Source organism: Tiliqua scincoides, chromosome 3 (genome assembly GCF_035046505.1).
Source record: "Tiliqua scincoides isolate rTilSci1 chromosome 3, rTilSci1.hap2, whole genome shotgun sequence".
Classification (NCBI taxonomy): domain Eukaryota; kingdom Metazoa; phylum Chordata; class Lepidosauria; order Squamata; family Scincidae; genus Tiliqua; species Tiliqua scincoides.
Genome location: NC_089823.1, coordinates 223659862 through 223674258, shown reverse-complemented (window position 1 = coordinate 223674258; position 14397 = coordinate 223659862). Strand labels below are relative to the sequence as shown.

The following is a 14397-nucleotide window of genomic DNA, read 5'->3' as shown; positions in this document are numbered from 1 at the left end:
AAGTTTTCAAGTTACAATGACAGCAACACACTCTCTGAGCTCACAAATGCATCTAACCACACAACAAACAAGGCGTGTTTCCCAAACTTCTGGCAACTCCAGCACGATTTTTGTTCTGAATTAAAACGGTAGGTACAATTCAACCATGTGCTCAACTCAGAAAGATTTAGAGTGAGGTCCAAACTAGATGACAAGCAGAATGTGAGATCTGGGCTTTTGTGATTTTTTTTTTTTTTAATGTAAGCAGCAGGTGCATCAGACTCAATCCAGATTGAGAACGGGGGGCCAGCAAGGGAGCTTTAACCATTTGCTCCCCTCAAGGTCCTGACTGCAGTCCCCTTGATTGCTACTTGCTTCACAAGGAAAGCACCCACTGGCACCAGTATGAAATAGCAGCCATGGGGGTGGGGTGGGCAAGAGCAATCTGGATTGCGGGTTGTAGAGGGGGTGAAGGGTTAAAGCCCCTTACTCTCTTAGTCCTGATTTGGATCAGGAACCTGTGCTTCCTCTGTGTATCTTTTAAACACACAGATGTGTGTGGAAATACAAAGGGGTATTCAGAGGGGTCAACTCCTTGTTTTGACATGAATTGCTGATCTGATTGGAAGCAGGTGGGGGGGGCAAAACGGCTCCGTTTTGCCCCCCACCCCGCCGGGAATGGCTCCGAAGGGAGGGGCCGCTCGCCCACCTCCCTGCCAGGCTGAGTGCTCTGCCCCCCTCCAGCTACGCCACTGTGCTGCACCACTCTTAAGTTGGGAAGCAAACAAAGCCAAAGCAGCCAATCATGCAGAGGGAAGCCTCCTTTCAGGACTGGGATTCTGCTGCATGATCCAGTCACACGCAATGTAGCAGAAAAGAGGCAAGGCCAGCACAGTGTATCATACTTTCCTTCTTTCATTTTCATCTCCCCCTTCTTCCAAGGAGTTTAGAATGGCTTGTGTGGTCATCCAATTTATGCTTACAGTAACCCTGTGAAATCAATCAGTTTCTCGGTTAAGTGAGACAGTGAGAGACTGAGGTCACCTAGTGCAGTGGCATAGCTAAAGAAGGGGGAGTAAGGGGGTACATTGTCTTGGGTACCACACTTGTAGGGGATGTCTTAAGAGGGCTCCGAAAGGCAAATCCGGTTTTCACTGAAAACCAGAAGTGCCTTTCAAAGGCCTCTAAGACAGGGGTGCTCACACTTTTTTGGCTCGAGAGCTACTTTGAAACCCAGCAAGGCCCGGAGATCTACCAGTGTTTTTTTTACAATGTTTGCGCCATCATAACATATAACATTTATGTGTACAATGTATGTTGGTGTACCTTGAGCCCCACTGAGTATAACAGGACTTACTCCTGAGTAGACATGCCTAGGATTAGGCTGTGAGGCTGCAATCCTAGCCACACTTACCTGGGAGTAAGCCCCATTGAGTACAATGGGCCTTACTCCCGGTATTTCCTCCTAGAGGCACCTGAAGGGGGGGTCGGCACTCCGCGATCTACTCATTTTGCCTCACGATCTACCGGTAGATCGCGATCCACCTGTTGAGCACCCCTGCTCTAAGATATACCCAGTGTATGGGTATACAGTGTGTGTGAGGTGTCAAAATGGAGGTGGTGTTATTGGGGGTACAGGGTTTGTTGAAATTTGTTGTGTTCCCTGGTGCCATGTGCCTTAGCTATATAACTGAGCCAGTGAGATCTATGGCTGCCTGGGGATTTGAACCTGGGTCTCTGCTCCCAGTCCGACACTCCTAACCACTCGACCAACACTTGCAGCTTTGTTACAGCACCCTGGTGTGTTCCAGTGCACAGTTTGGGAAGTACTGATTTAAGAGCGTCCGGCATGACCGTTCACTGAGAAAGGAAGCACAGCCATTGACATGGATACAGTTTTTATTTTAAAGGACCAACACAACAGAATCACAAGGACAACATTGACTTTTAATACTGAAAGCTTTTTTTTTCCTTCCACAACCCTGGTCTGCAATTTCTATGCTGAAGTTAAATCTGGAAGTTGGCTTCTTCTTTTTTTAAACAGTGTCTCAAAGGTAACATTGCAAAAAACACGACAAACCTTAAATACATCGATTGCAAACTCAGTGTGCTTATTTTCTTTGTGTGTTTGTGTGTGTGAGATGCCTGTGGAGGTGTTAAAGTTCTTCAAAATCGTGGGCACTTGTATTCATTGCTTCTGGATGCATAACTCTCCCCATGAAGATAATGGTACCTAAAGCAAAGAGAGCAAGGAGATATTTAGCTACCCAGATGCTAACACCCATGTCAGAACCACAAAAGAAGCCAAAGGAGGGCAGGGGGAGATCCTGGCTCTTAGCGAGCAAGTGCAGCTCAGTGCTCTGCATGTCGAAAGCCTCAGGTTGAATCTCTGACATCTCCAAGAAGAGCTGAGAAAGCGCAGCCCCACTCTGAAGCCCTGGAGAGCTTCTGCTGGTCGCTGTGGACAATACAGGCACACTCAGGTATCAGCGGACTCAGCACCTGCGGTTCTGCTGATACTGGGGAACACACTTTAAAAATGTGGCCAAACAGCCACAAATAGCTATGCTTACTGGTGCACACATTCAAACCGCTGTGTTTAGAGGGCTGCAGACAGTTCTGAGCTGAATGCAGCCTCTTCCCGGTCCAGAGAGGCTCCCAAAAATTTCTCCCCAAAATGCATCATGACCAGGAAGAGAACGCATTGCGGTGCATTCTGGGGTGATGAAGGCAGAAGGGAGTAGCCTTGCTGGACCAGGAAGAGGCTGTAGCTCAGAAGACTACAGAAGGTATCCGCGGGGTGGTGGTGGTGGTGGTTCAGGAATGGAACCCCCCCCCTCGGATATGGGGGGTATTCCTCTACTAGCCTCGATGGACCAAGGGTCTACCTTAGTGTAAGGCAATATTTGTGTATATTTTTTAATGGAAAAATGGGCCAGTCTCTCTTCAACTATTCAACACTGGATGAATTTTATAGAACATTTGAAGGTACCTTAGGCTGGTGGCATAGCTGGAGAGGGGGTGGGGCAGCCAGTGTGGCAGGGAGGCTCAGCGTGGTGGGTAAGCAGCCCCTTCCTTCGGAGCCATTCCCAGCAAGGGAAGCAAAACAGAGCCATATGGCTTCTCCGCCCCCCCTCCAGCTACGCCATTGTCTTAGGTTGAGCCATATCATTGGGCCATCTATCACAGCATGGCCTGCTCTGATTGGCAGTAGCTCTTTTGAAGACTGAAAGACTAAGGCAGGGATGTCAAACTCATTTCATACAGAGAGCCACATAGCATTCGTGATGCCTGCTTGAAGGCCAGAAGTGATGTCATTAGGCAAGAAGTGATGTCATTAAACAGGTCATAACCAAAATAAACACTTTTTTTCTCCCTTAGAAACTCATTAGCAGCAAATAGCAAAAGAGAAAATATACAAATCTTGATCATATTTCAAGATATGGGAAAGCTAAATTTTCATGTGGGCTGCCCTTTCAGCAGTAACACCTCAGCACTACTCAGCAGCCGAAATCCTGAGGACCATATAAAAAGCTTCTGCGGGCCACATCCGGCCCCAGGGCCTTATGTTTGACTAAGACATAAGACCCTGGACTAAGGGCACAAGCCTAACCAGGTCTACTCCGAAGTAAGTCCTATTTTGTTCAATGGGGCTTACTCTCAGGAAAGGATTGCAGCCACAGGGCCCAATCCTATCCAACTTTCCAGTACCGGTACAGCCACAATGCAGCCTTGAAGTAAGGGAACAAATGTTTCCATACCTTAAGGAAGCTTCTGTGACTGCCCCACCACCACAGGATGCAGTGCACGCCCCATTGGTATGCCTGCACCGGTACTGGAAAACTGGATAGGATTGGGCCCTTAGTCTTTCCCACCATGTATTAACTGATTCTTTAACTGGAGAGAGAACCTCAGCAAAACATGTGCTCAACTTCTGAACGATGGTTCCTCTCTATCTGGAATTATCCAGCCACAAAAAAGTCATTGATATGAAGAGAAAGCTGCTGAGATCACCTGGTCTTCTTTTATGGATTCACAGCTGGATGCAAACTGTACAGTGATGTTCAATTATTAAGGAATAAATTGCTAACTTTAATTATTTAAACATGCATTAAATTATTAAATAAAATAAATAAATTATTAGGAAATATTAAATATATTTACAGTGGAATACCACATGTCTTTAGCCCAGTGATTTTCAACTTTTTCATTTCAGGGCATGCTGACAAGGCACTAAAATTGTTAAGGCACACCAGTTTTTTGACAATTGGCAAGCACACCACAGCGACAGCAGGGGCTTGCATCCCCCACTGGCCCTACTAACAAATGATCCCCCTCCAAACGCCCGCAGTACACCTGCAAACCACCTGTGGCACACCGTTGTCCCATGACACGGTGGTTGAAAATGGCTGTTCTGGTTGGTTGGCAACCTTCAGTCTCGAAAGACCATGGTATAAGCCTACAGCACCCAGTATTCCCATGCAGTCTCCCATCCAAGTACTAACCAGGCCTGACCCTGCTTAGCTTCCAAGATCAGACAAGATCAAGCATGTGCAGGGTAACAGTTGCTCTAGCCCAACAAAACAATCCAAGTATGGGTCTAGATTGTACCCACTGCCAGGCATACCTATCCTATCTCTGAGACTGCCGAATGGCTGTGCACAGGATACAACAGTTGCACCAGGCTAAGGTGAATAAAATCCAGTGTGTCTAGATCCTGATCATCACCATTATTATTCATCCATTTCTTTCTATCCCTGGATTTTATGCAGGAAATACCAGCACTTCCAGTCAGCTAAGAATTAGATAAGTCAGTGGTTCCCAAACTGTGTGCCGTGGTTCCCAGGGAGCCATAGAAACCAGTCCTCAGGAGCAGCAGGATCATGTGAAAAATCTCCCACCCTATACAGTGTACAGGATTGCAGCCTTAATGGGGACCACAGCCAATGGCCCAGAAGGTGAAGGGAGCCAATAGTTAAAGAAGTTTGGGAACCACTGAAATAAGCCATAATAATTTTAGATATTTTACAGACCATTTGCTAGGGAAATATATGAATTCGTCTGACAGCAAATTCTATGCACATCTATTCAGAAGTCACTGAATCCAGTGAGGATTTACTCCCAGATAAGTGTCTATCAGATTGCAGCCTAAAAGCACAATCCTATGTGGGCCTTAAACTGCTGGAACTAAGGCTCCAGCAACATAAGGTCCTTTACGGTTGTTGCAAAACTCAACATGCCGTTTTGAGCAGTTGTGCTACTGCCTGGATGTACCCTTGCACCAGTAAGGTGGTGAGAGGGTGAAATGGGGGGGGGGGTGGAATAGGTTGGGGAGGGAGAGTGAAAGGGGAGGAGCCCGGAGCAGAATGGGGGGAGGGGTGGATTGCAGCCTGGAAAGAGGCACTAGCAGTGGTAGTGGCACTGCTGATATCCCATCCTACTTCCAGGCTTTGATCTGCTCTCCTGGACCCCCTTGAACTTGCACCAGCAAAATCACAGGAGCAGGTGTGAGTAGACACGTTCTGGCACTGGAGGCTTACTTTTGGGAAAGGGAACAAATGCCTCCCCCCCCCCCCCACAAGATGCAGTGTGTGCTCCAGCAGCACACCTGTATCAGCCAGGGAGGGAAAGGAGAGCATTGGACTTTCAGTCAGATAGTTGGTCCTTTCACCTGGGACTGTCAGCATGCAAAGTCTGCACCTTGCTCCTGAACAATGGCCTTCCTCTTGCTCATAGGCAAAAAAATAAGCTCTGTATACTCCTAAATCAATCTGCTGCATTAACCAGCAGGCATTTCTCATCAGCACATGAATCACTGCTCATACCGGTACTCTGTATGTGAATGTCACATACATGTGAATGTCACATACCGGTACTCTGTATGTGAATTGTCAACTAGCTTTGACAATTCTATTGCCACACCCATCACATAGTGTGGGACAGAACTCCAGGCCTGATGCCTTAAAGACACAATGCTCCTGGCACCACTAAAGACAACTTTGCCTTGGTACCAATGAGAGGAGGTCAGTAGAGCACACATTTTAAGACAGCAAGCACAGATGTGAGACTAGGGCCCAGATCCTAACCAACTTTCCCACACTGACATAGCTGTGCCAGTGGGGTATGCTGATGCTGGAGGGCAGTCACACAGAGGTTTCTTTAAGGTAAGGGAATGTTTGTTCCCTTACCTCAGTGCTGGAATGTTGGTTAGGATTGTGCCCTAGTTCTCGGTGGCAAGCCTGCAATTGTTCTTATTATCTGAAGTCAAAATGGTTTCTCAAAAAAAAAAAAAAAAATGAGTTGTTGGAAAAATCAGGTAACTTCAACAGGCATTCTTTCTGAATGTGGGGCAGGGGACTGAGGGGGCAGTATTGTAGGTGTGCAGGAAAGTACATGCTTTGCAGGTTCAATCCCTGGCATCTCTAGGTAGGGCTGGGAAAGACCTTTGCCTGCAACTCTAAAGAACCAGTCAGGAAGACAGCAGGCTAGGTCAGGGGTGTCAAGCACGTTTCATTCAGAGGGCCGAAGTTAGCATTCAGGACGCCTGCTGAGGGCTGGAAGTGACGTCATTAACAAGAAAGTGACGTCAATAAGCAGCTGATGACCAGAAATCAGCACTTTGTTCTCATCAACTGCAAATGACAGAAGAGAAAATACGCAAATCTTGATTATATTGCAAGATATGGGAAAGTCCAATTTTCATGTGTTTCAGCAGTAACACCTCAGCACTGCTCAGCAGCTGAGAGCCTGGGGGACGGATAAAAAGTTTCGGGGGCCGCATCCGGCCCCCGGGCCTTATGTTTGACTTCCCTGCGCTAGATGGACTAAGGCTGTGACTCAGCATATGGGAGGTTCCTGTGTGTGTGATTGTTGGGAGAAACATTAACAAGAAACATTTGCCCTGCTGGATCAGAGCAAAGATCCCCTAGTCTTGTTTTTCCACAAAGGCCAAATATTTCACCAGGAGAGAAGCATAAACTCTTTCAGGACTTTTCAGGTTATTTTTTTTTCCCCCCCAAATGGAAGCGTCTGGAAAAGCATGCCCTTCAAACGTGACTGCACTGTTCTCTTGCAGAACACCTGCCCACAGATTGATATGTGGGCATATCACATATGCCCCATCCAAACAACAGAGATGGTCCTCTGCATGTACAATATGCGCATTGCGGTGGGGACAGAGCTTATGACAAGGCATTATGATGCTCATGTTTGCCTCAAGATCATGATCAAACAGTAACTTAGATTGCCACAGTTCAGCTCTCATCAAGGAGGTTTGCAGTGGCATGCAGAATTATCCCATCCATCATCAGCTGTCAGATGACCCATTCAACACAAGCCAGAAACAGAAGGAAAAAAAGCAGTTGGCAAGATTGGAGTCCCCCCCTTGACTGCACCAAGCTGGATTTGATGCAGGAAGCACAACCCTTGCCCAAAACTGCTTTGCAACACAAAGTCAATGTCAGACCTATGTTGCCAAAATGCTCATCTACATTACAAATGTCTTTGCTTTCTTACCTATCAGATCTCAACATAAATACCATGAGAGAGATTCAGTTCTGATTCAAGTCTCAAGTGTGAAAATCTGTCTTGGGCTGCAACCCTATGTGCTTACTGTAAATTCTGTTGACCTTGGTGAAATGTAGCTTTCATCCCCTACTGAAACTACACCCAAATACAGTACAGGTTGGGCATCCCTTATCTAGAATACCAAAATTCGGAGTATTCTGAAATAAGAAACTTTTTTGAACTTCAACATGTCTCTTTTTACTTTTTTGCCAAAAGAAATAAAATCACAAACTGTTGCATGCACAAAATTAATAAAAATATTGTATAAAATTACCTTCTTGCTATGTGCATAAGGGGAATATGAAACATAAATGAATTTTGCATTTAGACTTGGGCCGCATTCTCAAGATCTGTGATTATGTATATGCGAGTATAGTCATGCACTGCTTAAGGACAGGAGTGCGGACCAGCGTCTCTGTTGTCAAGCAGGGCTTGACGCTATGCGAAGCCTCTGAAGGCAAGGGGAAGGTCTGTTCCCCTCGTCTCCAGAGGTTCTTCTAAGCCTCCTAGAGGCAGCACACATTGGGGAAACCAGAAATTGCGTCTCTCGCGAGATTCAAGCATTCTGAGCCTTGCAGAGTCAGTGCACAGATGAGCACTGTCAATGGGAGGCTCAGAAAAGGGCCCAGAGGCGAGGGGAGTCAGTTTCAGAGGCTTGGGGGGGGGGGTGCAACCTCCTATCCGGCTGCAGCCGTTGCATATGCAACCTGTTGCTGGCCAGAAGATTGTTAATGGGCACACACCTGTATTATGAAGTATGGAAAAATTCAATATTCAAAATGCTTCCGGTCCCAAGGACTTTGGATAAGGGATGCCCAACCTGTATGTGTAAATAAAGTGAATTCTTCCTCCTAGTTCCTCCTTTGTCTTCCACGTGCGGAATTTTAGACTGTATACATTTCAGGGCACAGACCTGTCTTCTTGTTGATGGCACTTAATACATAAAATGACTTCCAAGGGAACATGCATAAGACTGTGTCAACAAGTATGTTAACACGTGAGTTCTATATGAACAATTTTTTGATTCTGAAAAAGTGTGAAGATTCTGCGGAGGAATCAATGGGAAAAAGAAAAAAAACTCCAATGAAACTGATGCTCTCACCTGTTCTTCTGTTCCTTACAGCAAAGAAAAATGGGTGATCCACTATAACTTGAGGGTACAGCACTGCCATTCGACTGATGGCTATCATTCCTGTAAGAGAAGGAAACAATGAGGTATGGTTTGAAATATCTCAGCAATGTTTATCCAAACATTCTCCTTCCCTGTTGTGAACTAACAGGGGGAAAAAAAATCAAAAATCTGCCACACTTCTGGAGGCAGTCAATAAGACATGCCGCTAGCTATCTAATCTAAAATGAAGAGAGTCTAGCAAAGAAAGGATGTGTCTAGCCGTGCTCCAGGAATGATGAGCCTTTGGCCTGATCCAGCAGGGCTTTCTTATGATTAACCACTGGTCACTGAGTAATTTATTTCTGCTGCTGAGGGAATGGCTTGCAACATATAAAGAGACAGAACTTCAGGAGAGAGCTACAATGGGCATTCCCTTTCAAATGGAAATACGTTGTATCTGAAAGCCCCACCACCCATGCCAGCTACGCCAGGGAGAGGATGCATGCAGTAGGTGAAACACACTGTGTGCATGCTGTAATTTTCAGTGATTACGCCCTGCACCCACTCACGGCTTCTTGAAATTTAAATTAGGAGCTAAGGGAATTTCAGGGCAACAGAAACTCTGAATGGGTTATTGCAAAACTTTTCCAGCTCATCCTGACTGCTTACAAGCAATGTGACCACACTGGTGGGTTTATTCTTGGAATGCCTATCTATCACACTACTGCTGCTGCCAGGTGCACATTCAACCAGGGAAAAGATGCCTCTTTAGGGGCTCATAATGCTGGCTCTCTGTTAACAACAAGGCTCAACTATATGTTACATTAAATGCCTCATTTGGCCATTGCAGGCTTGTTTTTTTGTTTTAACTATCAGCTGGATCATGGTGGGGGTGGAAGGAGGCTTTAACCCTTTCATTTAGGCAATCCCAGGCTGGTTCAGATTACTCCAACAGCTTTTCAAAGGAGAGAAGCTCCCATTGATGCTCACAAAAGCTTCACTTGTGGGGGAAAGTAGCAGCAGCAGGGTGTGAATGATCCTGGTCCTCTTCTGGTCCGCAGGAAAGGAAGGATTGAGGGCCCAATCCTAACCAACTTTCTAGTACTGATGCAGCTTCAATGCAGTCCCAAAGGAAGGGCTCTTGCCTTGAGGAAGCCTGTGTGACTGTCCCCCTAACACAGGATGCTGCACGCACCCCTTTGTTATGGCTGCACCAGTGCTGGAAAGTTGGATGGGATTGGGTCCTAAGCCCTCAACTCACTCTGGCTATGGTCTCAATCCAAACTGGAGCCCAGCATAGCTAATGTTTAGCAAAATAGATGTGCCCAGTCTCTCCCAACCTAGGAGCAAATTCCCATTTGTCCAGGTAACTGTGATTAATCAGTGGGTCAACACCAAATATTAACTAAAATGGTTGGCAACCTTCAGTCTCGAAAGACTATGGTATAAGCCTACAGCACCCGGTATTCCCAGGCAGTCTCCCATCCAAATACTAACCAGGCCTGACCCTGCTTAGCTTCCGAGATCAGACGAGATCGGCTAAGAGCCCAATCCTACACCTTCCCCCACTGGTACAGCCACACTCAAAAAGTGCATGCTGTATCCAGTGGGGGGGGGGGGAGTGGATCAGGAAGCGTTAGAGGGGAAATGGATTGAAATCCCCTTACCACAACATAAGCTTCTCGCTCTGCAATGGGTGTCTTCTGACTTGCACCAGCTCTTTAGCTGGTGCAAGTCTGAGAAGGGAAAGTCTGCATGCAGGCTACAAAAAGGTAGGATGGGACCGAAAGCACATGCTTTTGCCACCAGATCCACCCCCTCCCGTAGCCTCCCTGCCCCATTCCTCCCCCTCCTGGTTCTGTTTCATTCTCTCTTGCCCTTTCCTCACATCCTCCTCTGCTCATCCTTATCTGCTCCGGAAGTCTAACAGCCACTGGCACCATTTTGTGATAGCATAAGAGACAGAAGGAGCTTTGAATGGCAACCCAATCCTGTACATGGGCTGTCTAGGTAACAATTAACTACTTAAGGATAACCAAATACACCCTAGTTAATATTTAATTTATTTAAAATATTTTTAGACTGTCTTTCATCCAAGGGCTCCACGGCTGCCAGGAGCTCACACTTTCTAAAACAGAGAAATTCACATTTCAATGAAGAACATTAAAACAACATAAAGCAATAAAACAATGATATACTGTATCAGAAAAAAACAACAACAGCAGAGTTTAAGATGTGAAAAAGGTTTTATCCAGAGCTAACAAAGAACAGAATCAGCAAGCACCCCTAGGGAGAACATGAGTGCCACTACAGGAAAAAGCCCAATCTCTGGTTGCCACTGATAATGTTTTTAGAGGTTTCAGCACTTGGAGCAGAGCTTCTGATCTGGATCTCAATGAAGAGACAGGTTCATATGAATTGGTAATCCTTCAGATACTTGAAGCCCAACCATGTAGCACTCTATTGGTTAAAATCAGCACCTTGAACTGGTGCTTGAACTGTATCTGAACTGTACCTGAATTGGTGCCAATGACCTTCTTAAAAAGGGGGACGGGAGATTTGTTTTAGGGAAGAACAAGGTTGTGGGAAGAGAGTTCATGCATCTTGTCCCCTCCCCTTTTTTAAAAAAATAATGTTTAAGAAATAATGTTTAAGAATGTCACTTCTGCACTGGCTGTCATAGAGAAAGCTTCTGATTTTGCCACCATTGAAGAGGGTCCTGTTCTTCAGATGTAACAAACTGAAATGGGCAGTCTGGGGATCTTGAGAAAAAGGATCAGAAACTGATGAGCGGCAGAACTCACAGGGCTGCAAACGTTTCAGAATTGAACGCCTCGTATTCCTGAGGTGTTCGTTGCTGAGAGATCCAACAGCAAGCAGATTTAAATTTTAATATCTAGTATAAGACAAGACCACTGTGGGCTAAAGATATTAGCAGCAAGGCAAGATTTGGTCTTAATTAAATTTGGGAAATCTTTCTCCAGAGCAATGTATTTTCCAAGCATTTTATTAACTTTTATTTTTATTGCATTGACCTATTTAAACAAAAAATATCTCTCTACGCATACGCAGACGTAACTGTAATCCTTGGTCATATATGTTCCGGGAATGTGGCTCTCCAGCTAGAATTAAAAATTGCAAACAGGGCTCATCATAATGAATATGGCTTTTCTCCTAATGCAAAAAATGGTACCTCTGGGGAGACCAATTAACAAAATAAATCAAACATAATTTTTGTTTTGCAGGTGGAAAAGGTCAATATGTGGATGTGACAAGCAAATGATCATACCATATGGTCCTTCCATCACAGCTAGAAAACACAGCTTTTTTTCTATTCTTGCATCTTATTGCTATATTCCTATAAAATGCCCCTTCTCAGAATACAACTGCACTTTTATGCTATTTCCAGCTTTTTAGGAGACTGAGGGCCCAATCCAAGCCTGTGCTGGAGCAGGCAAGCCAGGAGGCTTGCGCTGCATCCAACATAGGTTTGTTGGCTGCAGCGGCTCAGCCATGGGCAAGGGGAAGCTCTTCCCCTTACCTGTGGGTAAGGGCTGCACGCCCCAATGGGTCTCCTTGGACCTGTGCCAACTCTGCAGGTAGTGCAAGTCCAAGGAGAATGGAGCGGCTAGAAGCCGCTCCACGCCAGGGACGGGGATTGGGATCTGGCATAACTGCCGGGCCCAAGCCCCGCCCCCGTCTCCCAGTGCGCCCGCCCATGGGCCCGCCCTCCCCTGCCCAGAAACGCCCCTCCTGCCCCCTCCCCACGCCCACCCACACCTACCTTTGCCGCTTGTGTTGGTGCGCTTGCACTGACACAAGCGGCGGCGCGGGAGCCGCGGCTGAGGCTTCTGTCTCTGTCCGTGCGTCAGCGCATTTGAATGTGCCGACGCGGCTCCCACCTAAAGTGGCACAAACATGCTTTATGGCACATTTGCGAAGGCTTTGGGGCTCCTATACCGGCATAAGAGCCCAATCCTATGCCTGTCTACTCAGAAGTCAGTCCCATTATAGTCAATATGGCTTATCAATATGGATTAGAAGACACTTAGAAGTAACTTTTTATCAGTAGTTATTGCACTTAGATAGACTAGACTTAGGGCGCAATCCTAACCCCTTATGTCAGTGCTTTCCAGAACTGACTTAAGGGCAATGCAGCTCTGAGGTCAGGGAACAACATTCCTTTACTTTGAGGAGGCCTCCCTGAGTGACACCCAACTGCAGATTGCAGCACATGTCTCATTGGCACCTCTATGCCAGTACTGGAAAGCACTGACGTAAGGGGTTAGGATTGTGCCTTCAGCCATATTTATTTTTGGTATATTAGGTTGACAAGAGCCTATGTTAGGATGCTGTGATGGGTTGTATGTACACTCAGTTGAATGTTATGGATGTATTGACATTTTTATGCTGGTCGGTTACCGTAATAAAACTGAACTGAATAGGGCTTACTCCCAGGTTATGTAGATAGGATTGCAGCCTTACAGCCCAATCCTATGCAGGTCTAACTCAGAAGTAAACCCCATTGTGTTCAATGGGGCCTACTCCCATGGACGTGTGCATAGGAATGTAGCCTAAAACCCCCTGTAGCCTGATGTAGAGCTTTTCTGGTTAGCTGCAGTGGGCTGCAGGATCCCACCCCAGTGCCAAGGGAAGAGTATTCCTCATCTACTTGCTCTAGTGCTCTAGTCCAGGTTTCCCCCTGGTACTGCCTGGGTGCAACATTCAGCCAGCAAATCAGGTTGAAAGCTCCACTAGAAGCAGCATAAATTATACAATACAATCAGTTGCAGAATTTTCCTGGCTCTGAATTTAGCTGCATTATTCATTCATACATTCCCGAGTACAAACAGCACAGTTATAAGCCTGGCTAGGAATTAGCAAATTATTCATGAAGCAAAACAAACATTGTCACATCTGAGCAAGCAGATCTTCAGCAATATATCTACAGCCTGACATTTTGCCTTATGGGCCTCCAAAGTGATATTTCTCACGCTTCTTTTAAGAACATGCTGAGCAGTTCAGTTTCCTGCACAATGGGAGTGGCTGTGCTGAAGGCCAGGGGTGTCCAGCTCATTTCATACAGGGGGCCAGGCAGCATGCATAGGGCCAGAAATGACATCATTATGAAGTGATGTCATTAAGCAGATGATGGCCAGAAATAGGCACTTGGTTCTCACAGTGGTAGATAGCTATGCTGTTTCCTTTTGAACTGCCGTCAAATTATGATTTATTCCTCATCATTAGTGGCAACTGTGGACATTACTCAGAAACTAGGCAACAGCCAAAGCCAAAGCACAAATTCTAAATGAGCATCTGTGCTGGAAAACATGGAAAAATGTGTGCCAAGTAATGGCTTTTAGGCGACACTTCCAAGATGTGTAATGGCACAGAACTGCTTGATCTTGTTGGCCTTTACAACCATCCCAGGAGCTAAGTCACTAATTATACTGACCAGTACAAATCTAAGAATGAATAACAGTGGCCTATATCCTAAACTTACCAGGCCAGGTAAGGAGTGGAGGTGGAGGAGAAGTAACAAGCCGTTCCTCTCCAATGTATACATAAAGAAACATCAGAAGCAAGTACTCCATATGGAGACATATTTCACATTATCCATCTCCCTCCAAAAAAGAGGGGAGGGGTATGAAGATGGCATAATTTGAGCTTACACACATATGGGCCTCAATGTGAAGAGCCAATCTCATGTTGCTATATTACTTGGCATTCGAGTAGTGCTT

At 45.9% G+C, this 14397-nt stretch overlaps 1 protein-coding gene across 2 annotated transcripts in view; it reads right to left on the bottom strand.

Annotated features, from left to right (window-relative positions):
* Positions 1-1860: 1860 nt before the first annotated feature.
* The window catches only part of SERPINI1 (serpin family I member 1), a 108028-nt gene continuing 95491 nt past the window's right edge, over positions 1861-14397 (bottom strand). For both annotated transcript variants that reach the window (XM_066622027.1, XM_066622028.1), the window contains exons 8-9: positions 8648-8737; positions 1861-2212 (exon numbers count right to left, since the gene is read on the bottom strand). In XM_066622027.1, the coding sequence (XP_066478124.1) occupies positions 2136-2212; positions 8648-8737 (167 nt within the window). In that variant the 3' untranslated portion in view covers positions 1861-2135. The remainder of the gene's footprint in view (positions 2213-8647; positions 8738-14397) is intronic.